We start from the raw sequence: 23,425 nt of genomic DNA on the forward strand, positions 1-23,425 counted from the left end.
AAAATATATATATTTTTTCTTTTATATGTTTATTAAAACAGAATTTTCCTACTGGGATAGATTTTCACAATGGATTGTTCTGTCCGTCAGTGTTTTATGCACTGGAACATGATTTCCTGAAGCACATGAGGAAATCGTGATTTCAAAGCAAGTCCAGAAACCAAATAAAGACAAAAAAAAAAAAGATTGTTTAACAGCACTTATGGTTTAAATGTTAAGTACTGTCCCTCCAAAGTGTGTAGAAACATTTAAACTACAACAGATTTCAAATTAAATTAGCAGATTCTGACTTTGTGGAAAAATGCAGTCACAAAAAACAAAAGCTTTCATTTTCAGACACAATAAACAGTGTTTACACTTTACAACTCATGTAGAGTCACTCTACACCTCACAGAAAAGTCTAAAAAATTATTAATAATGAATGTAGCTGACTTAAACGTCCTGTGTCCTCACCCAGAGGAGAGGAAAGTTTTTTTCATAGCCTTAACTTGTAATAAGTTCACAGTGCTTACACTCTGGAGCTGAATTTAAGTCACTTCCAACTCTGAGGAAGTTTGTAATATTTTTTCCAAGTGTGTCTGCATTAATCAAAAATGTAATTTGTAAACCGCATACAACATTAGTTAAAACACAATCACAATCTGAGGGAATTGATTGTTATAATTTACATATTAAAACATGAATTCATCTCAATATTGTAGCATTACCATTTTAAATCCCTAACATAATGGCTCTGACAACAGTATTAATCTCTTAACCTCTGTAAACATCTCTAAGCAGATGTTTACACTGCATTTGTTTCATATAAATATTTCCATTAAGGAAACATTTGTATCTAGATACTGTAATACTTCATGAGATCCAGTACAACTACGCTCATATGTTTGCAAATATTAAAACCTGTTACTCTTATCATTTAAAGATAAGAGCATTTATGGGTTGTAGGGTTGCTTAAAATATTCCAGTCTACGTAAGAGAAAACTATCAAGCCGGTTTTCTGTGGTACACTGTACCTTGGTGGTTCCTGGAGCGAAAATGCACCATAAGAAGCTTTCTCTTGGAAATTATGTTTTATTAATTAAAGTCTCTGCTCACTTCTCATGATTGCTTTGCCTTATCCTCATTTACTCTCCAGCTTGCGTGACTCAGACTTTCCTGAGCTCCATCTTTCGGCCCCATTGGGTCGACCAGGCTTGAACTGCCAAGTCTGACTTTTGCCTCATCAAAAATTAATGACAATCCTGGTAGACCTAAACTGAGTAACCAGACTTTGCCAGCTACAGTTGAGATTGATTATTGGATGACAGATGAAACTGGTAGAACACTGAGAGTACTTGGGAACTAAAACGAAAAATAGACCAGCTACCTCACTGACACATCTCTTTGCTATGCAAGTCCTGTTGTGACCTTGGATGAAACAGATTTTAAGGATAAAAGACATCTCAGTTGTCTGAAATGTCAAATTTTCTTCAAAATTCAATGTACATTAGGCCATACTTTTGGTTTTTAACTTTAGAAAATCCCTAATGCAATGTTTTAGCATGTTGATGCTAGTTTTACTTTGCTAATGCTAACAATTAGTAATTGAAAATGTCCAGTCTTTCCCTTTGTCTTGAAAGTCAGAGATCCTGAACTGAAGTAACTCTAACCTTCATACGTTGTTGTCTATCTGAAGTAGGAGAAGCAGTTGAATGTGCTTATTGTTTCCAGTGAACTTGTTAAGTCCTGTTAGCAAAACAAGATAGCATCACTTTTTTTCTGTATTTAATGCTGTAGGAACACTTATTGTCAGGGGTTGTACACCATTATTAATGAGGTACAAATAATTCTGACAAACTGTCGTTGACAGATTTTGTGACGCAGGCTGTGTGGGTATGTGTTCTGGTAACTCTTAACCCTACTTGCGGTGTTTTACAATTGACATCGACCAAAACCATTTCTTAGACACTTTATTAACCAATGACTTAATTACTGATTGCCACATTTCTAGAGATTTCAAAATAAATTAACTAATAAAATGAGTGCAAGGACACTGTTAAGTTTTGTTTGCTTTTCTGCCACACAACAACTATTTTAATAGGGTTAGGCTTAAAATTTTACTGAAATTCCACCAAGTGATGGGAAATGCTGCCCAAATCGTAGTAACCTGACTGGAGAAGTTTTACGCAGCCCAAAGAGACCCAGCCAGGCAGAAACCCGACTGATCTGGCAAAACTGTTTTCAAAGTTTCTGTCAAATGGGAACAATGATCGTCGCTTATGGCTGTGACACATTATTGTGTGCCTGCAAAAAAAAGCACAACATGGAAGCAAACCTCATGAAACGTAAAAAAGAAAAAGTCTGCTCTTGGTACGACCAAATGACTTTCCTAGTGTGGGCACACGCTAAGACTCATCAGACCAGGAACGCCTTCCCAATCTGTTGCTGTCCGGTGTTGGTGAGCCTCAGTTGGTCTGTAAAATACAGAGCAGCCTGTCTGGCGCCAACAACCAGGTCATTGTTAAAGTCACTTAAATTCCCTTTTCTCACCTGTTCTGGAACTCCATTTGAACTTCAATAAGTCATGTTCCCCAAGCCTAAATGCATTGAGCTGCTGTCATTTGTTTGGGCAGTTTTCAAGCAGTTGGAACAGGTGTACCTAATAAACTGCCTGGTGAGGGTGAACAGAAGACGATACGGTGAGTGAGTGATTGAATGAGCGTTTTAGATGCAGTTTATAAGTAGCATGTGTACCATGCGTATTCTGCCCTGTTTGTGTTTGATGGTTAAATCACCTCCTCCTCGCTTTCTGCCGTTTCTCACATTCCTCCTGGAAGACTCTATCGCAGCTAAAAATGTATCTGCTAAATTGCTTGCCAGCATAACGACAAGGCTGTCAGAGGATTACCTGCCTTTGCCTCCTTGAATGTAAATCCCTCTAAGTTGCCACAAAGACCCTGTGCCACAACGTGTTCGCAGCGTCTTATTTTAAACTCACCCGTCCTCTGCCTGTATGTCTGTTCGCTGGGTGTTTTTATTATTTTTGAGAGGCAGTCTGGCGCAGGATCAGACTTGATAAATAAAAAATAATAAAAAAAGAAATTACGCCAGGAGGAAGGCAGCACACACCTACTCCACCACAGGGTACAGGCAGTACCGGGGCACTGTCCTCTCCAATTGGCAGCCAGTGTGCTGCTGTACCGCTGATAAGAGGCCGGTGTAAATAAAACATTTCGGCAGAGCTCGTTATGACGCCGAAGGTGGAGCGCGGGAGGGCAGGGGAGAATGAGAGAGAGTGTGCCGTGTCTGTACTCATTGTTCAGACGGCATACTGTGTCTGTGTGTGTTCCCAGGAGTTGGTGTGTTTTGATATTTGGATGTGAAACAGATTTACTTGTAGATGCAGGGAATAGGATTGTTTTCTTTGATACTTAAGACTTATTTTTGTCTCTGTTTTGCTTCTATTCTACTGTGAATTTATAAGTTGGAGTGGAAACAGATGAAATGTTTTTTTTTTTTGGCTGTGGGAATGGATGAGCGAAGGACCTCACAAGTATGTTAAAGCACTGTAGATCTGTGTGTATGGGGGAGCCGAGGTGAGGGGGGCGGTGGGGGCGGAGTTGTGTTGTCTCTGTGTGTTTATGGATTTTTGCTGTTTTTTGGTACTGAGAGTACTTTCTTACGTAAGCCATTTATGTAGGCTGAGTGAACAGCCAGGCTGTGTTTTCGTTGGTGACTGCGCTTGTCTGCCTCAGACACACACTCACATTCTGTCCCACTAATCTGCCGCTCTCTCCTCTGCCCTGTTTAGGCTGTTAAAAACCACCGAGTGTAATATTGGTCAGCCATTGACAGATGCACTATAATTAGCCTTTTTATTTTCCCATTTAGCCCCTCTCCTCCCCCCATGTTTCCTCTGACTCCTGACGGGTCCTTCAGCCACTTTCTGCAGAAATATGTCCTGCCTTCCAGCTATGAAGAGCCACAATTTTACTGGAAATGCATAAGTAAAAAAAAAAAAAAAGTACATTCATCAATAGTTATGTCTGTGTTGAAATGCTTTTATTAAATACATAATAGGGAACTCTGAAAGATCTATGGCTTCTGTGGTTGCAGAAGCAAAAGCTCTAAGAGAGGCTTTCGGTCGGCCTTGAGGGACTAACGGCAAAATATTTCACAACTTGGAAAAGGAAAACTGTGAGAAATGAGGGGCGAGTTTAGACCAAGAGGATATTGTTGAAGAGTAAAATCAGGTTCCTCATCATAACACACTGAGTTCCTTTAAATCAAGGTTTAAACCCACCTGTTTAGGACTAAAGTGCAACATTGATCAACGTATTTGATGTGTATTTGACTGATGATTTTGATGCTGCCATTTGACAAAATGTAATATTTATTGCTTGTTCCATAGTTGATCACCGTATGAAGCGTTCAGCACTTTGAACTGCCTCGTTGCTGAAATGTGCTATACAAATAAACTGGACTTGACGGATCTCCCATTGAGATCGCCCAATACGTTGAAAGATGTATTTACTGTTTTACTGTAAAAATAAGTTTTAACCTCAATGCTGACCCTGCTGCAGGGCGAAGTTAATCTGGAAAATGTTTTTGTCAACTGCAAACACATAAGGCAGGCTTCTTATTGATGAAGTCTCATTTAAATTATTCATAGTTATTTCACAATGATTTAAAAATCTCCATTGCTTATGATGATGCAAGATGTTGGCATGATATAGTCACTGTTATTAATATTGCATTAAATCTAGATTCCTGCTGTTTCCAAAGAGCCAAGTTTCTTTTTCGTTTTAATTTAGCATAACTGTATGGACTGTCTTTCAGGCTGCTGACTTGCAGTGAACAGCAACACGTGAGGGAAACTCCAGTCCCTCCAACACTTTCTCTAACATCACAGAAAACCATCCCTAGTTTTGAAAGTAGGGATGCAACAATTCAAAACATTTAGGCCAGTGTCGGTAGTCGATATTGTTGCTGTTACGTCCGATAACCAATATTTTTAAACATTATTTATACATTGCTCCTCTGCCTCAATTAAACCTGCAATAATCCTTCACTGCACCCATCCAGAAAAACAAACGGCAACAATATGGAAATAAACACTGGCTGCTAATATCGACCCAGTTTTACGCATTGGACGGATAGCTATGTTAAAAAATGTCTAACATGAACCGATACCGATGTTAATGCCGATATATTGTGCATCACTATTTGAAACCCTAATATTTTAAAGCCTTGGTGCTGGTAAGTGGCCCAAACTCGGTTCTAATTCCCTCAGTCAGTTGAGGAAAACCCAGAAATATTAACACTAACGTGCAGACATTTTTATTAATATGTTTTTAGCTTCTCTTTTTAGGATTGATTGTATCTTGATCATGGAGATCTTTCCCAAGGGTTAGATTTTCTTCCACAAATCATGATTATGAAGAAAAATTCCCTATGGTTGCTTCATGTTCAGCTGCTGTTTTCTGCAGCCTGTTTACTTCACTCCTCTCGTATGAAATGGATTTCCCAGAGCTGAATGATTCATTTTATGCATTACAGCGATCCTTTATGTCCTCTTCCTTTGTTCAAGCATTCATCTTTATGGAAGCTCTCAGATCTGTTTTTTGTTTTGTTTTGTTTCGTTTTTCTCTTCTTTTTTTTTCCATGCAGTCAGATTGTAAATAGTGTTGTACCATCGAATGCAGCGGGGTGTGTGAGATCTGTTGACGGTTTATTTTCATCCGTCCTTGCAAAAGATTTTTTTGCATGACTGTGCGGTTTCCACTAAGAAGTTCCATGTTTAGTTCTGTTTTTGTATTTATAATTTTGCAAGTTAAACACATTTAATCGTGTAAATATTTTAGCAAAAGGGCGAGGAGGAGGGGGACAAAATGGTCTTGGTTGTTGAAGGAGAAACACGTTTCCCTTAATCTGCGATGCAGGACGAAATGTTTAATTCTCATGTCAACATGGTGACCTACTTTTTGTGTGTTGCTGTGAACAAAGATGGTCTCTGTAACTGTGATGTTTAATTCTCCGTCGCCTGTCTTTGATGAAAGATTCTGTTTGGACTGCGACTCCCTCTGGGGGGGGCATCTGTTGCAAACGAAGCACACAGTGTTGGCTCCACGTATGGAGAAGAAAATACTGGGACAGGAGTGATAAGTTTCCGTGTGCATGCAGTGACGAAAAAAATATTTAGCCTTTCAGGGGAGGGGGAGAAAACCAGGGCGGCATCCCCCCGAAAAACCAACAAGGCCTCTTTATGTCTCCGATATATTATTCTGAATGACAAAGCTTCTGAATGGTGGCATTATGAGCTCACACTGCTGAGGAGCATGATGGGAGTGTGATGATGGTGGTGTGTGTCATGCCCTCATACACACCACACTGAGGTTTTATTCCTCTTGTTTCAAAACTATTGGTAGGGCTTAGTTAAAGTTTTCTGATCAAATTATATCTGGACAAAATGAACATTTTCAATTCTAAAACTCTTTTTCTTTTTTTTTTTCCGGCTAACTTTTGGAATGAGCTCAAAGATATTTGTTGTTTTTAGTTTATTGAGCTTCTTCAACCATCAGGTTGCTGCAAAGTGCTGTTCTACTTATTCAGTGGCTCAGGAAACTGAAACCTCTTTGAAAAAATCCTTCTTTAGAAATGTGGACTGTTAGTGTTGGGGACGTCTGCGCCGCTGCAACATGTTTAGCATCGAGATGCTATTTTAGGCTTGAATAGCTTCGCTGACAGGCTAAGTTCTCTTAGTACAACTTCATCAGATCATTTCTACATATTTATATAGATATATATTTGTGTGATGTAAAAAGATTATGCATTGAAATCTATGTAATTAAATTAACTCATTAACATCTCTGCCCTATTTAATTTATTATTCTTATTATTAGTAGTAAATTTTTCTCAAGGTCTTTGCATTTAAAAAATAGTTTTGGTAGCAACTCAGATTTAAAGACTCACTCTAAATAAATAAATGAATATAAATGAGTAAAAAAAAAGAGGTGCAGTTCATTAGTGTGTAATTTTATATTTTTTTCATTTTATTCTCTTTTTTCCAGTTAGCGTTTTCTACTTGCCTTACTGTTGTTTGCATTCAGACCCTTAGCTGGAACAAGCATGTCAACAAACGTGGTCGTGGCAACACCGTGCTGGGAAATTGCAGAATCAGCACTTGTTGTGTCAAGGGGAGACTGTCGGCAAGCGAATGCACCATCACTTCCCTGTGAGGCCGGGATCCTGTGCTAATGCACAACCTCATCAGGTTCCTGTGGTGAAACGCTTCTGCAGTTGTGAGCTTCCTGTAGAAACCATCTCTAATATGGTTATCAGACGTCAGATCAGCTAGAATGAATCAGAGCTAATCCTTATCAGATGTTGTGTTTAGTTGCAATAATGAAGTCCCAAGGTCAATTATGAGTTCAAAAGAATGAAAACGGCTTTAGTTTGAAACCTTCAAATTGTGGGTTAAAAGATGCTTTTATTGAATTTTTCCTTCAGTTCAAAACTTTAAAAACAAAAATTTCTTTTGAACTTCTACTGACATTAACTATGTTAAATAATATTTTCACTAAGCTTTTATCAGGCGTTTGCTGCTATATGGTATTTAAAACAAGAACTTATGACATAAAATTTCTTTTTTTATTTCAAACTGGAAAGTATAAATGATTCCGACAGCTACTAAAATAATCAGATACACTGATCAATTTATTTATTTATTCCTGATTGATATTAAATCTTGGCTTTCTTTGATGTCGGACCTGGTTTGTTTTCTAAAATCTATAAATGAAAATGAAGGCAGACAATGCACTTCTGAAAACATCATATTGATTACTGTCTTTTAGAAATCCATTAATATAATTTACCTATTGATGATTGGACTTAAACAGAACAAAGATTTTCTAATTTGGTCAGCCGGATTTAAGTGAAAATTGTACAGAATATGAGACCTTTTTGTTTTTCTGTCACCCTGAGCGCTGCCCTTTTCCACATGACGGATTTTAAAACCAGAGACGTTTTAATTTGATATTGTAGAAGTGGGATGCTGTGTAACGAGCATGTGTCGCATTTCTTTATGTACGAGCGGATCAGTCAAATCTGCCCTGAATGGGAAACGTACGAGACGGGCCTGAGGAGGTTCAGGTGGGAGAGCCGAACTGGAAATGATAAAAACAAAGATGGGTCAGAGTTTCTGCTTTTGTTTCACAGGGATTATATTTTATGTTTAATGTTTATTTCTGTGTTGTCTAAAACCTGTGGCCCTTTGTCTGTAGACGGGAATATTTGTACTTTAACTAAATCTCGTCCTAAATTAAGTTCTCCTCTCTTTGGGTCTCATTAGCTTGGCTCACTATGGAGAGCTTTCCCGGCTGATTTTGCGCGGCCCCCCGACTGCAGCTTAAGAAGGTCCGCTGGTATTGAGTTTTGGTTTTATTAGAGGCAAAATTATTTCCGACAAATAAAAATCTTCGTTGCGTTTGGAAAATGTTGCTAAAAGCACAAAGCATTCATCTTTTAACAACATTTTGCATACACTTCAGTCTTATTGTGAAAAGGAACACATTTATCTCGTGACTTTTACTCAAAAGCATGAAAATCTGCTTCTAATTTCTTAAACAGGGCTGAATAAGGCGAGTGTTCTCATCGTGAGCATCGCCTATGCGTTTTTCTATCTCGTTCAAACTAATTTGAGAAAAGGATCCCTCGCTTTTAAATGTGCAAATCCTTTTTTATGATTTTTACATCACTTTTCTACAGAAAATCTACCTACTTTTTTAAAGTAAAATATTCCATGGTTAGTTTATTGTTGCGCAGCTAAAAAATTCACCATATAAATTGTTTGATCCATTTTTTTAATTTATTTTTCCAGCCTATAAGTAAATGGTAAATGGTTTAAAAAAAAAAAAAAAGCTTCATGATGATATTTCACACCTAAGTCATCCAGGAAACATCATCAGTTGTTGGCAAGTTCTGCTGATCCAGTACTGCCGCTACTTTGTGCAGCAGAGCACCGATTGTACATTTGCAGTCATTGTCTTCCATCAGCTAGCGAACTCTCCGTTAGCGCTTCCAGCAGGACTGAGATATTTCCAGGAGCAGCAGCTAATCTGATTGTGACTGTCAGCTATATGAGACTATTAAAAACAAAAAAAGGTTTTCATGTCATAACATGTGAGACGGATGGACTAGCACTGTTATGTCAGCGTTATCTGGTGGAGGTTTGCTCCTTCTCACTTGCAGGCCTCTATGCAGGCCTCTATGCAGCGCGCTGCAACAGCAGTTGTGCAACATTTCAAACAGGGAAGCGAAAAGGGAAGCGGCTTCGGTTGCATGTGGCACCTGATCGCCACACCATATCCCCCCCCCCTACTCCCTCCTTCAAACACACACGCAAACTCAACGCTGGTTGTGTAACATTTTTTGTCTTATGTCAGCTAAGGCCTAATATGTGGCGGTGACTCAGTGGTTCCCCCCAGCAGCTACGGAGATTTTTCAGCTTTTTTATTTTTATTTTTTATTGTTACATTTCTAAACTTTTAGCGGCTTCTCTTGGATCTTCTTCTTTTGTCTTCTGAACCCGCTGAAACCCGAGCTTTGCTCTGCTGTGGACTCTGCGGGCATGTATATCATTTAGAGCACACATAACAAGACAAACAGCATGACTCCCCCGTTCCCCAGGCTGCCCTGCCTTTCCAAACTAACAACTTCTCCGTCTTGTGATCAAAGGGGCCTTAAGATTTATTCCTTTAATTTGGCACTGAAAATGGCTGATGGAGTCTATTAGCAGGCGGAGGGGCCCCCTGTTAGCACTTAGCCGGCTAACTGGAGCGACGGGCATCTGGCCGGGTGGCTGCCTGGCCGTGTGCACCCTGAATTCTTGTCTTCCTCCTCTCCTTGCCCTGCAGTGACCTCATGCAGCTCCTTTCTCCTTGAAGCAAGGCACCATGCAGGCACCCCCCAACCCCCTTAGCCCCCTACCCAATAATTTATGTCCTTGTGCCACAAGCAGGGGCGTGCCCTGCACTAAAATCCCATCCCTGGCCCATTTAGCACACTCCTCTTGGCCTCCCAGAAGACTGGTTATGGTGTTCAATCACTGTCTGGATGTCACAGTTATTACTTCTAACCATGCAAGTGTTGATCTAAACGACACCTTGTTGCCGTTAGAGACTGCAGAGTGAAACTAATAAAACAGTTATTGAAGAATTGCAGGTAGTTGAACAAAAAAAGAGCTCAGAATGTTCTTTTTTAGCAACATGCAGGTCAGTGAATTAGAATAGAATTGGAAAATAAATATGTTTTTTGTAACTTAAAATGTGGAGATGTAGACACACCGACTGAAATATTTTAGTTTTGATTATTCTGGCTTACAGCTAATCAGGACGAAAAAATTCAGACCAATAAAATGTCATCAAACCAACTTAAAAATAGTTTTTAATACGTGAATGTGAACCTAATGAACAGTATGTACACTCGGTTCTTGGTTGGGGCAATGCAGCGTAATATGGAGGAGATCAGCCTGAGGTTCTGCTGCCCTGAAAAAAGAGAACAGGTGATCTAGCTTGAAAAAATGTTACAAGTTATCAAATTAAATCCAATTTAACATGAAGTTTATTGTCATATTAAAGGAACAAATAAAATTTCACAAATTGAATTTTATTAAATGAAACAAATTGACTTTTTCTTTTTTTAAGTTGGACCTCTATTCTCTTTTTTAGTGTGAGGTTTTCAGGAAGCCTAGCTTTTTTTTCTTTTCTTTAAATAGCTAATTAATTCATCTGCTATCTTGGTTCTGGTGTCTCTCACCTTCCTCTTGACTCCATATATTTTCTATGGGGTTAAAGGTCAGGCCCATTTGCTGGCCAATCAAGCACAACACTATCGAAGCCCACATCCTGGCTCTTTTTATGGCTTATCTTCACAATCTTGTCAGCTTTTTTTTTTTCTACCACATGTTTTTCTTCCACTAAACTTTCCATCAACATATTTGAATACAGCACTTTTTAACCAACCAGATCCTTAGCAAAGAGTTTCTGTTGCGCACCCACATCATGGAGGCTGTTGACGCCTGTGTGCTTAGCATCTTCTTGTCAGCAGATTCCCAAGGGTTTTGCAGGCATTAAGGGCTTTTTTTTTTTTCTGATAAAGCCGCACAACCTCTCTGATCTCAGTCATCACTGAAATATAAAAGTGTGCAAGACCACATTTGCAAAGGAGTGCTTGGATGCAATATTTTTGAATCCATGCACTGGCTAACATCCAGCTCACAGAGAGTGATGGGAACATCGTGGTGATGGAAAAGAGAAGTGGAGAACTCACTAAACCAATGAAAAAAAAAGATTTGTTTTAACAATTGCTTTTTATTGTTTCTTTTGATTTATTATTCAAGTTTTCTAAGTTTTGGGCTTTCTTTAGCTGCATGCTAGAGTTGGCAGAAATAAACACGCAGCAAGGCTCTCTGGGTGGAATAAAAACTTTTCCGTTTTGAATTCAATAGCAGCAGCATCTGAGTTCTTCAGTGACGTGGGGAAGCAGAGAGCCGCGCCGCGCCGGGTAGCTTGCACCCAGTAATGGAAGCTGATGAATTGTTGGACCACAATGTGTATTTACTTTGATGTAATCCATCAGCTTCACGTGACGGAGCTGGAGTTGCACTCCCGTGGTCATAAAATCGTCCCAGGTGCTTTCTGCGAGGCCAGTCGATGGAGCCGGATCGATACGTGGAAAGGGTCCAGAGAAGTTTATCCGAGCGGCTGCGGCTCACAGAAGTAATAATCACACATAGCGCAGCGATGAATCCGGAGTTTTCAGCCGCAACAAAGGCAGGCTGTGATGAATGCAGATCAGGCAATGAGGGAATCTGTCTGCATCTTCTCTGCACGTCTCTCTCCTCCAAAGGTTAAGTGGATGGTTTCGCCAAGCTAATTCAGCCATATTCTCGTCTGCGGCTCACTCTGCGAAGATGCCTCCTGAACTTGCAGCCACTTAAAAACTGTTTTTGTCTCCAAAGCTCTGCATTTTAAAACCTCCCCAAATGGAAATGCATGCTGTGATATTGCAGATTAATCCGGGATTTTCAGGCGTTTCAGGCTGCATTACAGCGGCTCATGATCTAGTCACGATCACATGTGCGCCGTCCCGTCTTTTGCATAACTTGTTGCGTAAGCGCCTCCTCTGGCTGGCTGGCTGGCACTCTTTGTCATGTTACGGTCCGTGTCATTTCTGCTTTTGGTGGAGCTTATTACAGTACAAGCCGTTCCCTAATGTCACTGCGGTTGCAAAACCACACCAGCATATCGCTCCCTTACTTTTTTTTCTCTCTCTCTCTGTCATCTAAGAATTGGCTTCCTGTTTTCATTTTGTTCTCTCTCTTTAGCTTTCTCTCTCTCTCTCTTTCCCTCGCTCTCTCTGTGGAGGTGTCGTAACCCAGAAGGCCGTGCCAAGAACAAACCAAGGTCTAGTCAGGGGAGATCGCTCTGTGCTTGCAGCGCACGCACACACACACCCCCACGCACGCACAGCTGCTCTGCACACACCACAACCAGATGTTAAAGAGCAGTTAGCATGGTTCATGTGTGATGTGTATGGCATGTACGGAGCTCGTTGCCAACCCATAAAAAGTCGTTTGCCTCAGTTTGATCCGATGCGCCCTTCAACGGCGGCCTGCGTGGATGTACACGCGGCCTCCTGTTTCTGCCTCTTTTATTGTTGCTCAGGGTTGGACGTGTCGATAAAGTACGCAGCAACATGGCAATCCGTCCTGCAGCTCGGTGGCTGCATGCTTCTCCGAAGTCTTGCATAAACAGAAGCCGAATGTTGCGCAACGGAGCTGGAGGTTTGCCCAACATTATTTAGATAGCTTTAAGATCCTGTTCTGGGGTTAACGGCGAAGAGAAGTCGTGCGACACATCTTGACACATTAAAGGGTCATTGATGCGTATTTAATTACAGCTGTGCTGCAGGACTGTTGAAGTTCTCATGATGTCAAAATTGTTGTGTTCAGATATTTCTTCATTCAGTAAAATGCAAACTCAGAGATATTTTAGTTATCTGAGACGTGGCGCCGATAGCATCATGCTGATGGATGGAGTCTCAATGACCCTGAACATAAAGCAATAGATAAAATATAACGGTTTAGATATAATGGCCTCGTCAAAGTCCAGATTTAAGTCCAGCTAAAAATTAATGGCAAGAATAATATGTAGTGATGCGTTGAGAACTTCTCAATGCATCACTGCAGTCTTTTCAGTAGGGGTGAGAATCTTTTACTATCTGTTGATGCTAATTTTGGGGACACAATTTGATTCAGAATAGATTGTTTTATTGTTTTCCAAGCGATTATTCATAATGATTTCTGCTTCAGAAATGAAAATGATCTTCATGATCTACTCCAGTCTCCTCTGCAAGGCAGAATCACAAATGGAGACATTAAAGTTCATGCCGTCCATTTGCGGCGTTCCTCCAAGTTCTCGATCTTCATTTAGCGAAACCTCACACACGGTGAAACTCGTGTCAAAGTTGATCTTCCCCAGAATTCAGTAAAAAAAAACAGAATAAGTCCAAATGTTTGCCTTTAGCAGAGAAGGCAAACATTTTTTCCTCTTTACAAAATATATTTAAGTTTTTCAAATCAATTTTGATACATTTTTGAGACATTGATTTGGAATTGTAGTAAAAGAGAATCGTTATTTTGTTTATTTATTTTTTATCTGAGATCAAGTCGCCGGGGCAACAGGCTGAGTGCAGCCTTGGAGCTCATTTCAGCGGCTCTCATTCTCCGATTCATGATCCAGAGCTCATAACCGCAGCTGAGCAATATGCAATCCTCTTTTTACTTAGTCTTTAAATGTGCAGAGGCAAATCATACTCCTAACTACATTTTGTTTGACGTTTAATCATCTTGTGCAGGAGAATCGGCCCACAGAACTCGTGTCGGGGGAAGGAGATGACACCCTCTGCCGTAATTTGCATATTCATGAAGTTTCAAGTCTGGAGTCTGACCAGTCTGAGGGCGGATGGAGGGATTTATCAGATTAGACGCTAAATGCACTGAAAGCTAAATTACAGAGAACAACACATCAAACATTCAAATATATTCATAAAAGTTCTAAAAATGAAACGGTATGGTGCAAATTACAGCATGTTATCACAACAGAGTGAATGGAAACTTGCAAGTTTCCTCACGGAAGTCTGCAGCTTGATGACTGGAGTCCTACAAGTGTCTCAAATGTATACAAGATATTTATGTTTGGTAAGATGGACAGACAGACACATTGGACTGCGGTTGCCAGACTGTGATCATAGAGAGAGCGTCAGCAGATCCTTCATGCGGAATATGAAAGGTGGTTCACCCTCAGAAATGTTTCACACATGTTCAGATCCAGAACGGTCCTCTGAGTCGTCCTCTTAAGACTTTCTTACTTCCACAGTGGGTGAAGAAATGATTTTTGATTCTCTTGTATATCAATTTATGAAACAAAGTACAGTTAACCCCCAGCTATTCAAAGGTTATTTCATATCCAAGTTATTGGGAAGAAAATTCAGCTTGGGAATCTAAGATAGTTAGCATAATGCTACTTGAGACATTATTGGCTGATGTTTCCAGAGCAGCCAATCAAGGGGCTCCTTTCATTCTCCTAGATGGTGACTGTTGGAAATGAGGAGGTGTGTAGATGTTAGCTTCTGTGGTTGTGCTAATATAATTTCTACTCAGTGTATTCATGCATATTGAGGTATATTTGGTTTTTGAACTATTAAAATAGGCATCTCTAAGTGTTTCAGGGGAGCTCTGCAGTATTTCTGGGTGGTTGTTGTTTCTAAACCCAGAGACACTGGGTATCAACACTACACTGTAGTGTTGATATTTTTTGTTTTATGCAAGACTTGTTTTCTTGAATTACCTCTTAGCTTAAAGTGAGTTATTGTACAAAATTCACAGTTTTTGTTTCTTTTTGCTTCAGTTATCAAAAACATACCTGGACTGTTGTTTCAATTCTTTCATGCATGTTTGAGAAATCCTTTAATCTCCCACGGCAACCATTCAGGGGAGCCTAAATGCTTCCTCTCACAAAGTGTTGCCTTGGAGCTGCAGTCCCCAACTGAGCGTCCTTCCCTTCCCCTCCACCTCCTCCTCAGAGCTCCTCCAGACTAGCGGCAGCAGCAATTACCAAACACCTGGTGAAACTCCACATCGGCTGAGCTACTAAGAAGGGTTGTAAACGGCATCGTGGAGGAGCATTGTTGTGACGATGATCTAAAGGGGACGTGTCGGAAGGCGTAGGAGCTTTTTAAAGAGACAGTGAGGCAAAGTCAGATTTTTTTTAAGTCATGTTCGATATGTACAGCATTTTTATAAGAACTGAAGGTAACAAAGTTACTTGATTGTGCTATAAACTGGCATTGTGTGCCTGGAAAGTACATAAGCCTCCCTTTAAAACCATTTCTTCTGGCTTTATTGTACCGATTAGCTGTAAATCTGCCTAAGTCTCTCTGGCTGACATGGCTTCTCATTTAACAGTTTGCTTTCATGGCGTTGGTTCACATAAGTGGCCAAATTCATTTTCAGCAGTTTTGTGTCCAACAAAAGGCGGAGAAAAACTGAGTCTTCTTACATGTTTGTATGTAAAGATTCTGCAGACTTTGATTTTAAAAACTATCTGCCTCTTTCTTTCTGTCCAGCTGGAGAGAAGGCCATCGTTTGTGACCAGTGTGGCGCCCAGTTCCAGACCGAGGAATCCCTGGAGGCTCACCGGCAGATCCACACCGGTAGGAAGGCCCCCGCACACACACACCCCGACACCCAGATGCACCTTCATGACCACTGGCCTCGGCTGCGCTTCATATGTGCACAAAATCCACGAGAAAACACCAACGTATCCTCCTGTTTCATAAATTAGGATGCGCTGTGTTTACCGTGAGAAGCTGGGCTGTTTAGGCTCATCCGCCCGTCTCCAATCAGCCTTCTCTGACTAACCGGAGCTATGATTGACAGACACATCGCCTCATCTCGGATTAGTCCTGCTCGCCCTAAATCAAGACAGACCCAACAGTAATCAACAAGCAGAGAGAACTTGGCAGACCGACGTTGTTTATCAGCGCTCGGCTCCCTACATGGGAAGGCGAGGACGATGTAGGTGCCAAGATGGAAATAGGAGGAAGTAAATCCCCGTTCGGCAGATGTGTGGTTGGCCTGGAGCATTTCACCGCTGCTGATGAACTCCTTTTAATTTGGGAGGAGTCGACTGTGTCAAATTTCTGTTGTAGATGTCCAGAGCGTTGGGGCTGCTTTAGAGCGTCCATGACTGAAAATCTTTAAATTTAGGCATTTTCTATATTCCTAAACTTTTGGAGATTGACATACCTTTCCATTTTGTCATTTGTCGAATTCAGCATAAAACCTGCACTTGGTTTTGTAGTCTTGTACGTTTGAGGTTAGATTTAAATGAATTCAGAATGTGGTAAAAGCTGAGATTTATAGATCAGATCTCTCTGATTCATCATCCTTTCATTTTATTTGTGCTTTAAACCATTTTTACCTCTGGATATGTGGCTGCATTCCAGTAAGTTGAAAGGCAACTTCATGAATTTAATTTTAAAAGGTGAAACTATCTATGCAGCTGCATAGATCTGAAAACATGTTCCCCTCAGACGTTGCAAGAAAAATTAAGATTCGGAATAAGTTTATAGCTTTTAGCTGTTCCTGAAGATTAGTTAGACATGACAATTTGAGCATTAATTTACAGACCAATATGGCTCTCACAAAGAGAAAATGTCATACTATAAATATTTATTGTGCAGAGTGTGATTTACTCATTAGATTCATTTCAGTTATTTACATTTTTGTCAAATAATTTTATATCGTGTTGCTGATTTTGTCTCTGAATCTTTTCCACGACTATTTCACCTAACTGACTTTAGTGCTGCTGCAGCACTATGCACTCTCTGCAGCTTATAATGCATAACAATAACAACCTTGAGGCGCATGCCTGCCCCCTACTGGGCTGGAGTGTGTGCAACCGGGTTACCAGTGGGCCAGAAATGTGTTATAAGCATTATTTTTAAGGCATTATACCTAATTTAATAATCATTAATTAGAATGAATTTCTGTTATCGTTTTGCCACAGGAATATTCTAAAGAAACAAAGCTTTTTCTTTTTTAGTTATTTTGTTGGTTGGCTAGAAAAGTTTTTAATTTCACCGTTTCTTAAAAAAAGTTGGTTTTTTTTGTCAAGTTTAATTAATTTAAATGTGCCCAAGCCACTTGTTTACTAAAAGTCGTCATGCATTTGTTGATCCAGTCTCCTTAAAATGATGGTTCATAAAAGACCAAAACTTTGTATCGGACCTAACAATTCCCAGGTTAAGAAGATGTTTAATAAATCTGTGAAATTCTCACCCTAAAGATTACAACAACAAAAAAAATCTCTTATCAAATTCCTTTGTTGGCACGCCAGAGTTGTACTCAAGTTAGTTGACCCTTTATTTCAACAGACAAAACATTAGGAACCGTTTCTTATTTATAATTTTAGCCTGGACGTTCGCTAAGCACTACGAAGACTGGCGACCGGTCTTGGTTGTACTCCGCCTCTCGCCCAGAACGTTAGCTGGAGATAGGCACCAGCACCTCTCCCAACCCCACTAGGGACAAGGGTGTTAGAAAATGGATGGATGGATGGAAGTTCGTAAGTAAAAGCTTAAATTGAGGTGGAGGCCATACACAGACCTTCCAAGGGCTCCAAATGGCTCCCGGGGTGCACTTTGGACACCCCATTGTTAAAGGCTCTTTGATTATATAATAAAGCTTAGCTGCACAATAAAACATAAAACCATACTGACCGGTTAACATTACAAGTAAAATACAATGAGGAAAACACAGTAAATCTGAACATTTCCTTTTTTCTCTCTTCATTTTCCAATGTAAATAGTGACAACAGTTAATACCTGCTCCACCAGTCAATCTGCATATTGGTTTAAAATCCAGCTGATTTATTGTCTGACTGGTGGATCTGTCAAACTGCTTATTTTAATAATTGTTTTTCTGTGCTCCAATTCTGGTTTTTGGTTCTTGGCTGCTCTGCACATCGTAAAGTTTAATGCTTTTCTCTCTCTGAAGACAAGTTTTCATCTCCGCATAGAAAGAGGGAACATGTCGGTCTGAATTAAAACCTTTCTCTCTCGCCTCAGTTCTTCCTTTTCTCTGCTGCTTTTCTTCGTTAACCTACTGTAGTTCTGACAGGAAGTCCGTGGACTCTTCCTGTGTTATAGCCGATGACATGACGTCCATCTCTGGACCTCGGCTCTACAGCAACAGAAGCGGAAATCTAGGTCATTTAAATGTGAATCGTAAAATCTCGCAGAAATAAACAGTTCCTGCTTCTGCCTCCTCTTTGCTCGTCCACATGTGGGACAACGGCCCCCGAAGGGTGCAAGCGGATGAAAGGTCACGCCCTCCAACTAGCCAGTCAACATCACCATCCCTCAAACATGTCAAACAAAATAAGATGAGAGACAGACGTCCCTCCCAGGCCAGGAGCGTTTCTATTATTGTTATTATCGAGTGTTCGGGTTTTCTCCAAACACTCGTCGTCATTCATTGGAAAGGGGGCTCTGGTTTGGTGCAGGCAGGATTTAGGAGCTCCCCCTGAGGGGCTCGCCCTCCGCCAGCCGGCTCGTTGGAGGTAAAGAAGGGTTAAACGAGGCTAATGATTCAACAGCCATAACAGCGGAAAGGAGCGCTCTAAATATAGGCATTCCAGTCTGGAACGAATGGCGGGGAGGGGGGCTGGGGAGAGATGGGGTGGGGGGCCGCTACAGTCATGTCTCCGTGCCAGACAACGGCAGCAGCAGTAATAGTATAGTAATCATCCGTGTGTTAAGCCCCTGTGAGGAATCACACTGTGAGAAATGGGGCCTGGTAGAACATGACGCGACGCTTTCACCGCTCCGCCGGATTCCCACTTTCAGTTTTCTGTTCTCCGCCGTGCTCCCTCGTTCCCCCGTCCGCGGCGGAATACCTGACAGCAAAAACATTCCAGTTCAACACTTTACCTGCTAACGAGTCAACGCGGAAAAAGTTTCTGAATAAGTTCAGCTTTTTTTTAGCGGCGCAATAATCTCACTCTGAAACATGTAGAAAAATCTGACCTTTACTTGATATTTATTCAGCAGGGGAAAATTTTATCTTAAGAAAAATTTGCTTTGTTAATGTCCTGAACAACCGCTCTACTGTAAATATATGTGCAACATACTTAATGAAATTTAGGAGACGCCACGGTCAAAGAGTCATTTCTTAAACCTGAACGCACCCAAATATAAATGATATTGATTTATTAAACTTGGGAAAAATATAAGAATGTTTTCAAAGACAGAATGACCCAAATCCTGTTCTTGATGCTGAAAATAGATTTTAAAGAATAAAAATTGTGTTTTTATGGCTTGCAGTCGCTTCCCTTGGTGATATTGGCTCATGTGACAGAAAGTGTAAAAAGTGTTTTCCCAAGTGTGTGAATCAGACTGTTAGCAAATATTAATAATACTACAGATGAAGTGTAAGTTATACATCATTCTAAATATGTTGTTGCCTTTGAGTGCAGCACATGTAGGTTTGTACTTATATTTTGCTGGATGATAAATTGTCCCTGACATTATTGTGATGGACAATGAAACTTGACATTTTGACGTCTTTTTCAACTAATATAGTAATAATAACAACATATTAACACAAGTACACCTTCTCAAAGATAAAAAATATATAGAGATATTTCTAAATCACATTTAACACTGGACCTGGAAAACATTTTAAATATCCAAAATAAATAAAACAATTAAATTGTATTAGGAAGTCTCTGTGATCAAAATTGTGTTTCAAAAAATATTAACCATTCAGCTTAACCAGAGAAAACAGGCAAAAGTTCCAGGTTTTTGTTTTTTAAAAATGTGAAAACTAACAACTTCACACTGATTGTTAAATATTTACGTCATTTTTCAAAATCCAGCCTTTTCAATGATATTACAGGGAATCAGCTCATTAAAGTATAAATCTAAACTTAATTTATCATTTAGTTATTGATGTATTGCTTCATTGGACTTTAAATAGCTAACTTCATGTTAACCTTATTTGTTGAGACTTTGCATATTCAGCGGGATAACGGATTTTTCTGTGCCGTATTTATTCATTTCTGTTCTACATAAAGTCTGCTCTCTGATTTTAGCACCATCCCGGTCACGTCTACGTCCACCAGCGGCTGCTGCCTCGTCACAAACAGGCTGCATGTTTCCTTTGCTCTGTGTGTACGTGTTGAATATTGCATACGGTGACATTCAAAGGTTAAGTATCATTCATGTGCTGAGCTAAACAGAGTGCAGAGGAGCGACTCCCTTTAGCCAGCTGGCCCGTTTCCAGGATGAGCGACTGAGATGAGCAGCGGGACGCAGCAACGTCCTCCGTTCTGTCCCTTCTGTCTCGTTTCCTTGGAGACGCACCAATCTGCCTTTATCTGTCCTGGTTCTGGATCTATTCAGGCACAAATAACACAACTCTGTGTAAATAGAGCAAAAATTCACCATGACAAAAACAAACAAAAAAAAACAATGTTTTTCTCATCTGTTCTTTAGCTCAGTGCGGGTCGTGCTGCTTTTTGAGCTCTGTTGGCCTACTTCATGTTGTTAGATGGGTTCTGTTAGGGGAGTTATTGATTCTGCTGATCCTGGCAGCAATCAGGCTAACAAAACCTGACCAAAGAAATGTGATTAACTTATGATTTAACAAGAATACATCCAGGTTGGTTCAGGCTTTTTCTCGTAATAAATGAAGCCATCAATTAAAAACTTGGATTCGCCTTCATGGTTACTGACTTAAAATAACAATAAAAAAATATATATTGTAAAATGTGATTCCATGAGTTGTCTTAGACTGATTTTAAAGTTAGTTTGATAACCTACTATGAAGCAAAATAAAAACAGAAGAAATTAGTCAACAGATTGAAGAATTTAGTGGATTTACAGAAGAACTTTATGTCTGTCAATACCTGAATGTCACTAGGACATTAAAGATCAGTCCAGTAAAGACTAATACATAAATAGTTTTGTTAAACTATCAGCTCTCTCCATGCTGTGAGCTGATGGAGAGAAAAACTTTATTTTACTCGTCTAGAGGAACATGAAGAGACCTCAGAATTTAGAGCCTTGCTTTAGCTGCTGTCGTTTTCTTTACATCGAACAGCAAGAGACCTTCACCAACAACAAAGCGCTTTGAGTTTCATTTGATGCTGTAAACAGAACAAACAGGAATGCATTCATACAGGAAGGTTTGTACAGTGCCCAAGACACACAAGAGTAGGCGTGTGGTGGAAGGAGGGGGGTCACTGTTGGCCATCAAAGCCAGATTTGATCTCTGGCTGAATCTTGGCAGAGCTTCAGCTCTTGGCTAATGTTCCCCCATGACAATATTTGGCCTCTGCGGCTGCCTCTCTCTCCGTCTCTCTCTGGCTGCTCTGAATAGGAACTATTGTCGCGTCTCCTCCGCTGGTCGGATCAGCTGCAGTCTGACTCAATCCCTCTTCGCCTCCCTCTCCGTCCATCTTCTGGTTTCGACACATTAGCCAGTGCACACCTCTGCGTGCCATTCAGAAGCGTTAAGGTTTCTGGGTTTGTCCCTGTCCTGGACCAACTTCCCCACATGTAGGATTTACAGCTGAGACTCCTTCATTGTCTAGCGATTCGATTCCAATCTTTAGATTCACGATTCGATTCAGAAGCAAGTTTTTTCTATCCAAACAGCCTAGAGAACGTGCTCTGCAGCATACGTGCAAATAGGAGAGGCAAAGACGTGCAACTTAATCCATTCAGAATTCCCAGGACTAGGAATTGAAATTCTTTACAGAATCTTTTTTTTTTCTTTTTCCTGAACCTCTGATGTAAATGTTGGATGTTCTCGTGTGCTTCAGCACCACTGAACACTCTTCTGCCGACTACCATCCTTCCTCTGACGTGTTGTGCAACACAAACTGCGTTTTAAAAGCTCTCCTGACAGCTTCTCTTTGTCTCATGTTTTCCCAAACTGGATGGCATCGCGTCGGAGACCCTGTTTCCCTAAATTGGAGCTCACTGTGGGGCTTTTGTAGAGCCAGGAACACCGTCTGCCTGGTTTTAAAGGAGAAACGCTGCTGTCACTGAGAGCACTTATTAAGCCCACTCAAAGCGGCGCAATCTCCTCAACTGTTTTACACTGATCAGGCATAACATTATGACCACCTGGTACCAGCAAATGATCGGTCAGGCCTTTTAACTGTGATAAAATGTGAATGTGATTTGAATGTGATGGATGAAGTAAACATGAGCATGATTTCCTTTAAACTGGGAGCTAGAAAGCGGACTAAAGGACCTAATTATGATTAGTGGTGTGAGTCATGCATTCTGTTTTCTGGATCCCAAGAGACTTCATAACAAATGCTTGAATATTCTAGAAGAAAATGGACTAGATGTCGCAGTCGAACATCATGCCCATGTCATTCTCATCACTTTGGTTATCCTGCGGCTGTTTGAAAGTGAATTTTGTCCCACGCCATCCTCGTTTTTTAACGAGGCCACATCTAACGTGTCATTTTGAGGCTGCTTTTCCAGTAAAGCCTCTCCCAGTTGATTTTTCTCTCCACTCCTGCCTCCATCTCCGCGGCTCTGTCGGCTGGATTCATTTCTTTCTCTCCAGTAAATCGCTTTGGTTCCCTTCTGTAATTTATAGCTCTTGCGTTTTATTGGTAAACCCGCTGTGCACACATTCGGCTTGATTTAAGCGTAGCTTGATGCTGCAAAGCGAAAGGTCAGAAAAGTTGCTCACAAACAAAACACTAAGCAAGAATTTGAAGTTGAAGGTCTTTTTTCTTTGAAGTGCAGAGGAAATGCAGATCTCTCTGTCGGACATCGGCGCAGGTGGTTACATACGTCTGCATCTCAACACATTTAAAGATCATCAAAAAGATTCAATAACCGAAACTCGCATATATTACGCATTTAGTGGTATATATGTTTGTTTCAATCCCTTTGGATTATTATGGCTTTCAGCTAATGAAAACCCAAAAATCCAATGTTAGGTAAGACTAATAACAGTTATGGTGGATGCAAACGCTGGGAGTTTAAAAGAAAATGCTCAGGTTTTTATATCAAATAAATTTAAATCTTTTTTTTTTTTAGAAAGAAATTAAAAATGACAGAAAAGATATAGATTTTTTTTTTCAATCGAACCTTCTGAGTTTTGCCCTGAACTGAAATTCCAACTAGGTATAAGCTGTATAACATGCTAAAGCCCACTGTCTGCATAGAAAGTTTAGTGGAAGAAAAGGTTGCAAAAGCTGGTTCGCTGACCGTAGCTTGATTAACCAGAACCTGATCTGGTGACCTGAAGGCCCCCCTTCACAGGAACAGGGGCCTGCAGTAGACCGCA

At 40.4% G+C, this 23,425-nt stretch overlaps 1 protein-coding gene and 1 long non-coding RNA gene across 3 annotated transcripts in view; one reads left to right on the plus strand and one right to left on the minus strand.

Annotated features, from left to right (window-relative positions):
• zbtb16a (zinc finger and BTB domain containing 16a) overlaps window positions 1–23,425 on the plus strand; it is a 174,523-nt gene that overhangs the window by 95,851 nt on the left and 55,247 nt on the right. For both annotated transcript variants that reach the window (XM_032575413.1, XM_032575415.1), the window contains exon 4: window positions 15,667–15,753. In XM_032575413.1, coding sequence (XP_032431304.1) covers window positions 15,667–15,753 — 87 coding nt within the window. The remainder of the gene's footprint in view (window positions 1–15,666; window positions 15,754–23,425) is intronic.
• LOC116727800 (uncharacterized) lies at window positions 10,405–13,588 on the minus strand. The gene is made up of 2 exons (XR_004340860.1): window positions 11,599–13,588; window positions 10,405–10,523 (listed from the first exon to the last, which is right to left on the minus strand). It is a non-coding gene; the product is annotated as an uncharacterized LOC116727800 (long non-coding RNA).

The sequence above is a fragment of the Xiphophorus hellerii genome, chromosome 11 (genome assembly GCF_003331165.1).
Source record: "Xiphophorus hellerii strain 12219 chromosome 11, Xiphophorus_hellerii-4.1, whole genome shotgun sequence".
Lineage (NCBI taxonomy): Eukaryota > Metazoa > Chordata > Actinopteri > Cyprinodontiformes > Poeciliidae > Xiphophorus > Xiphophorus hellerii.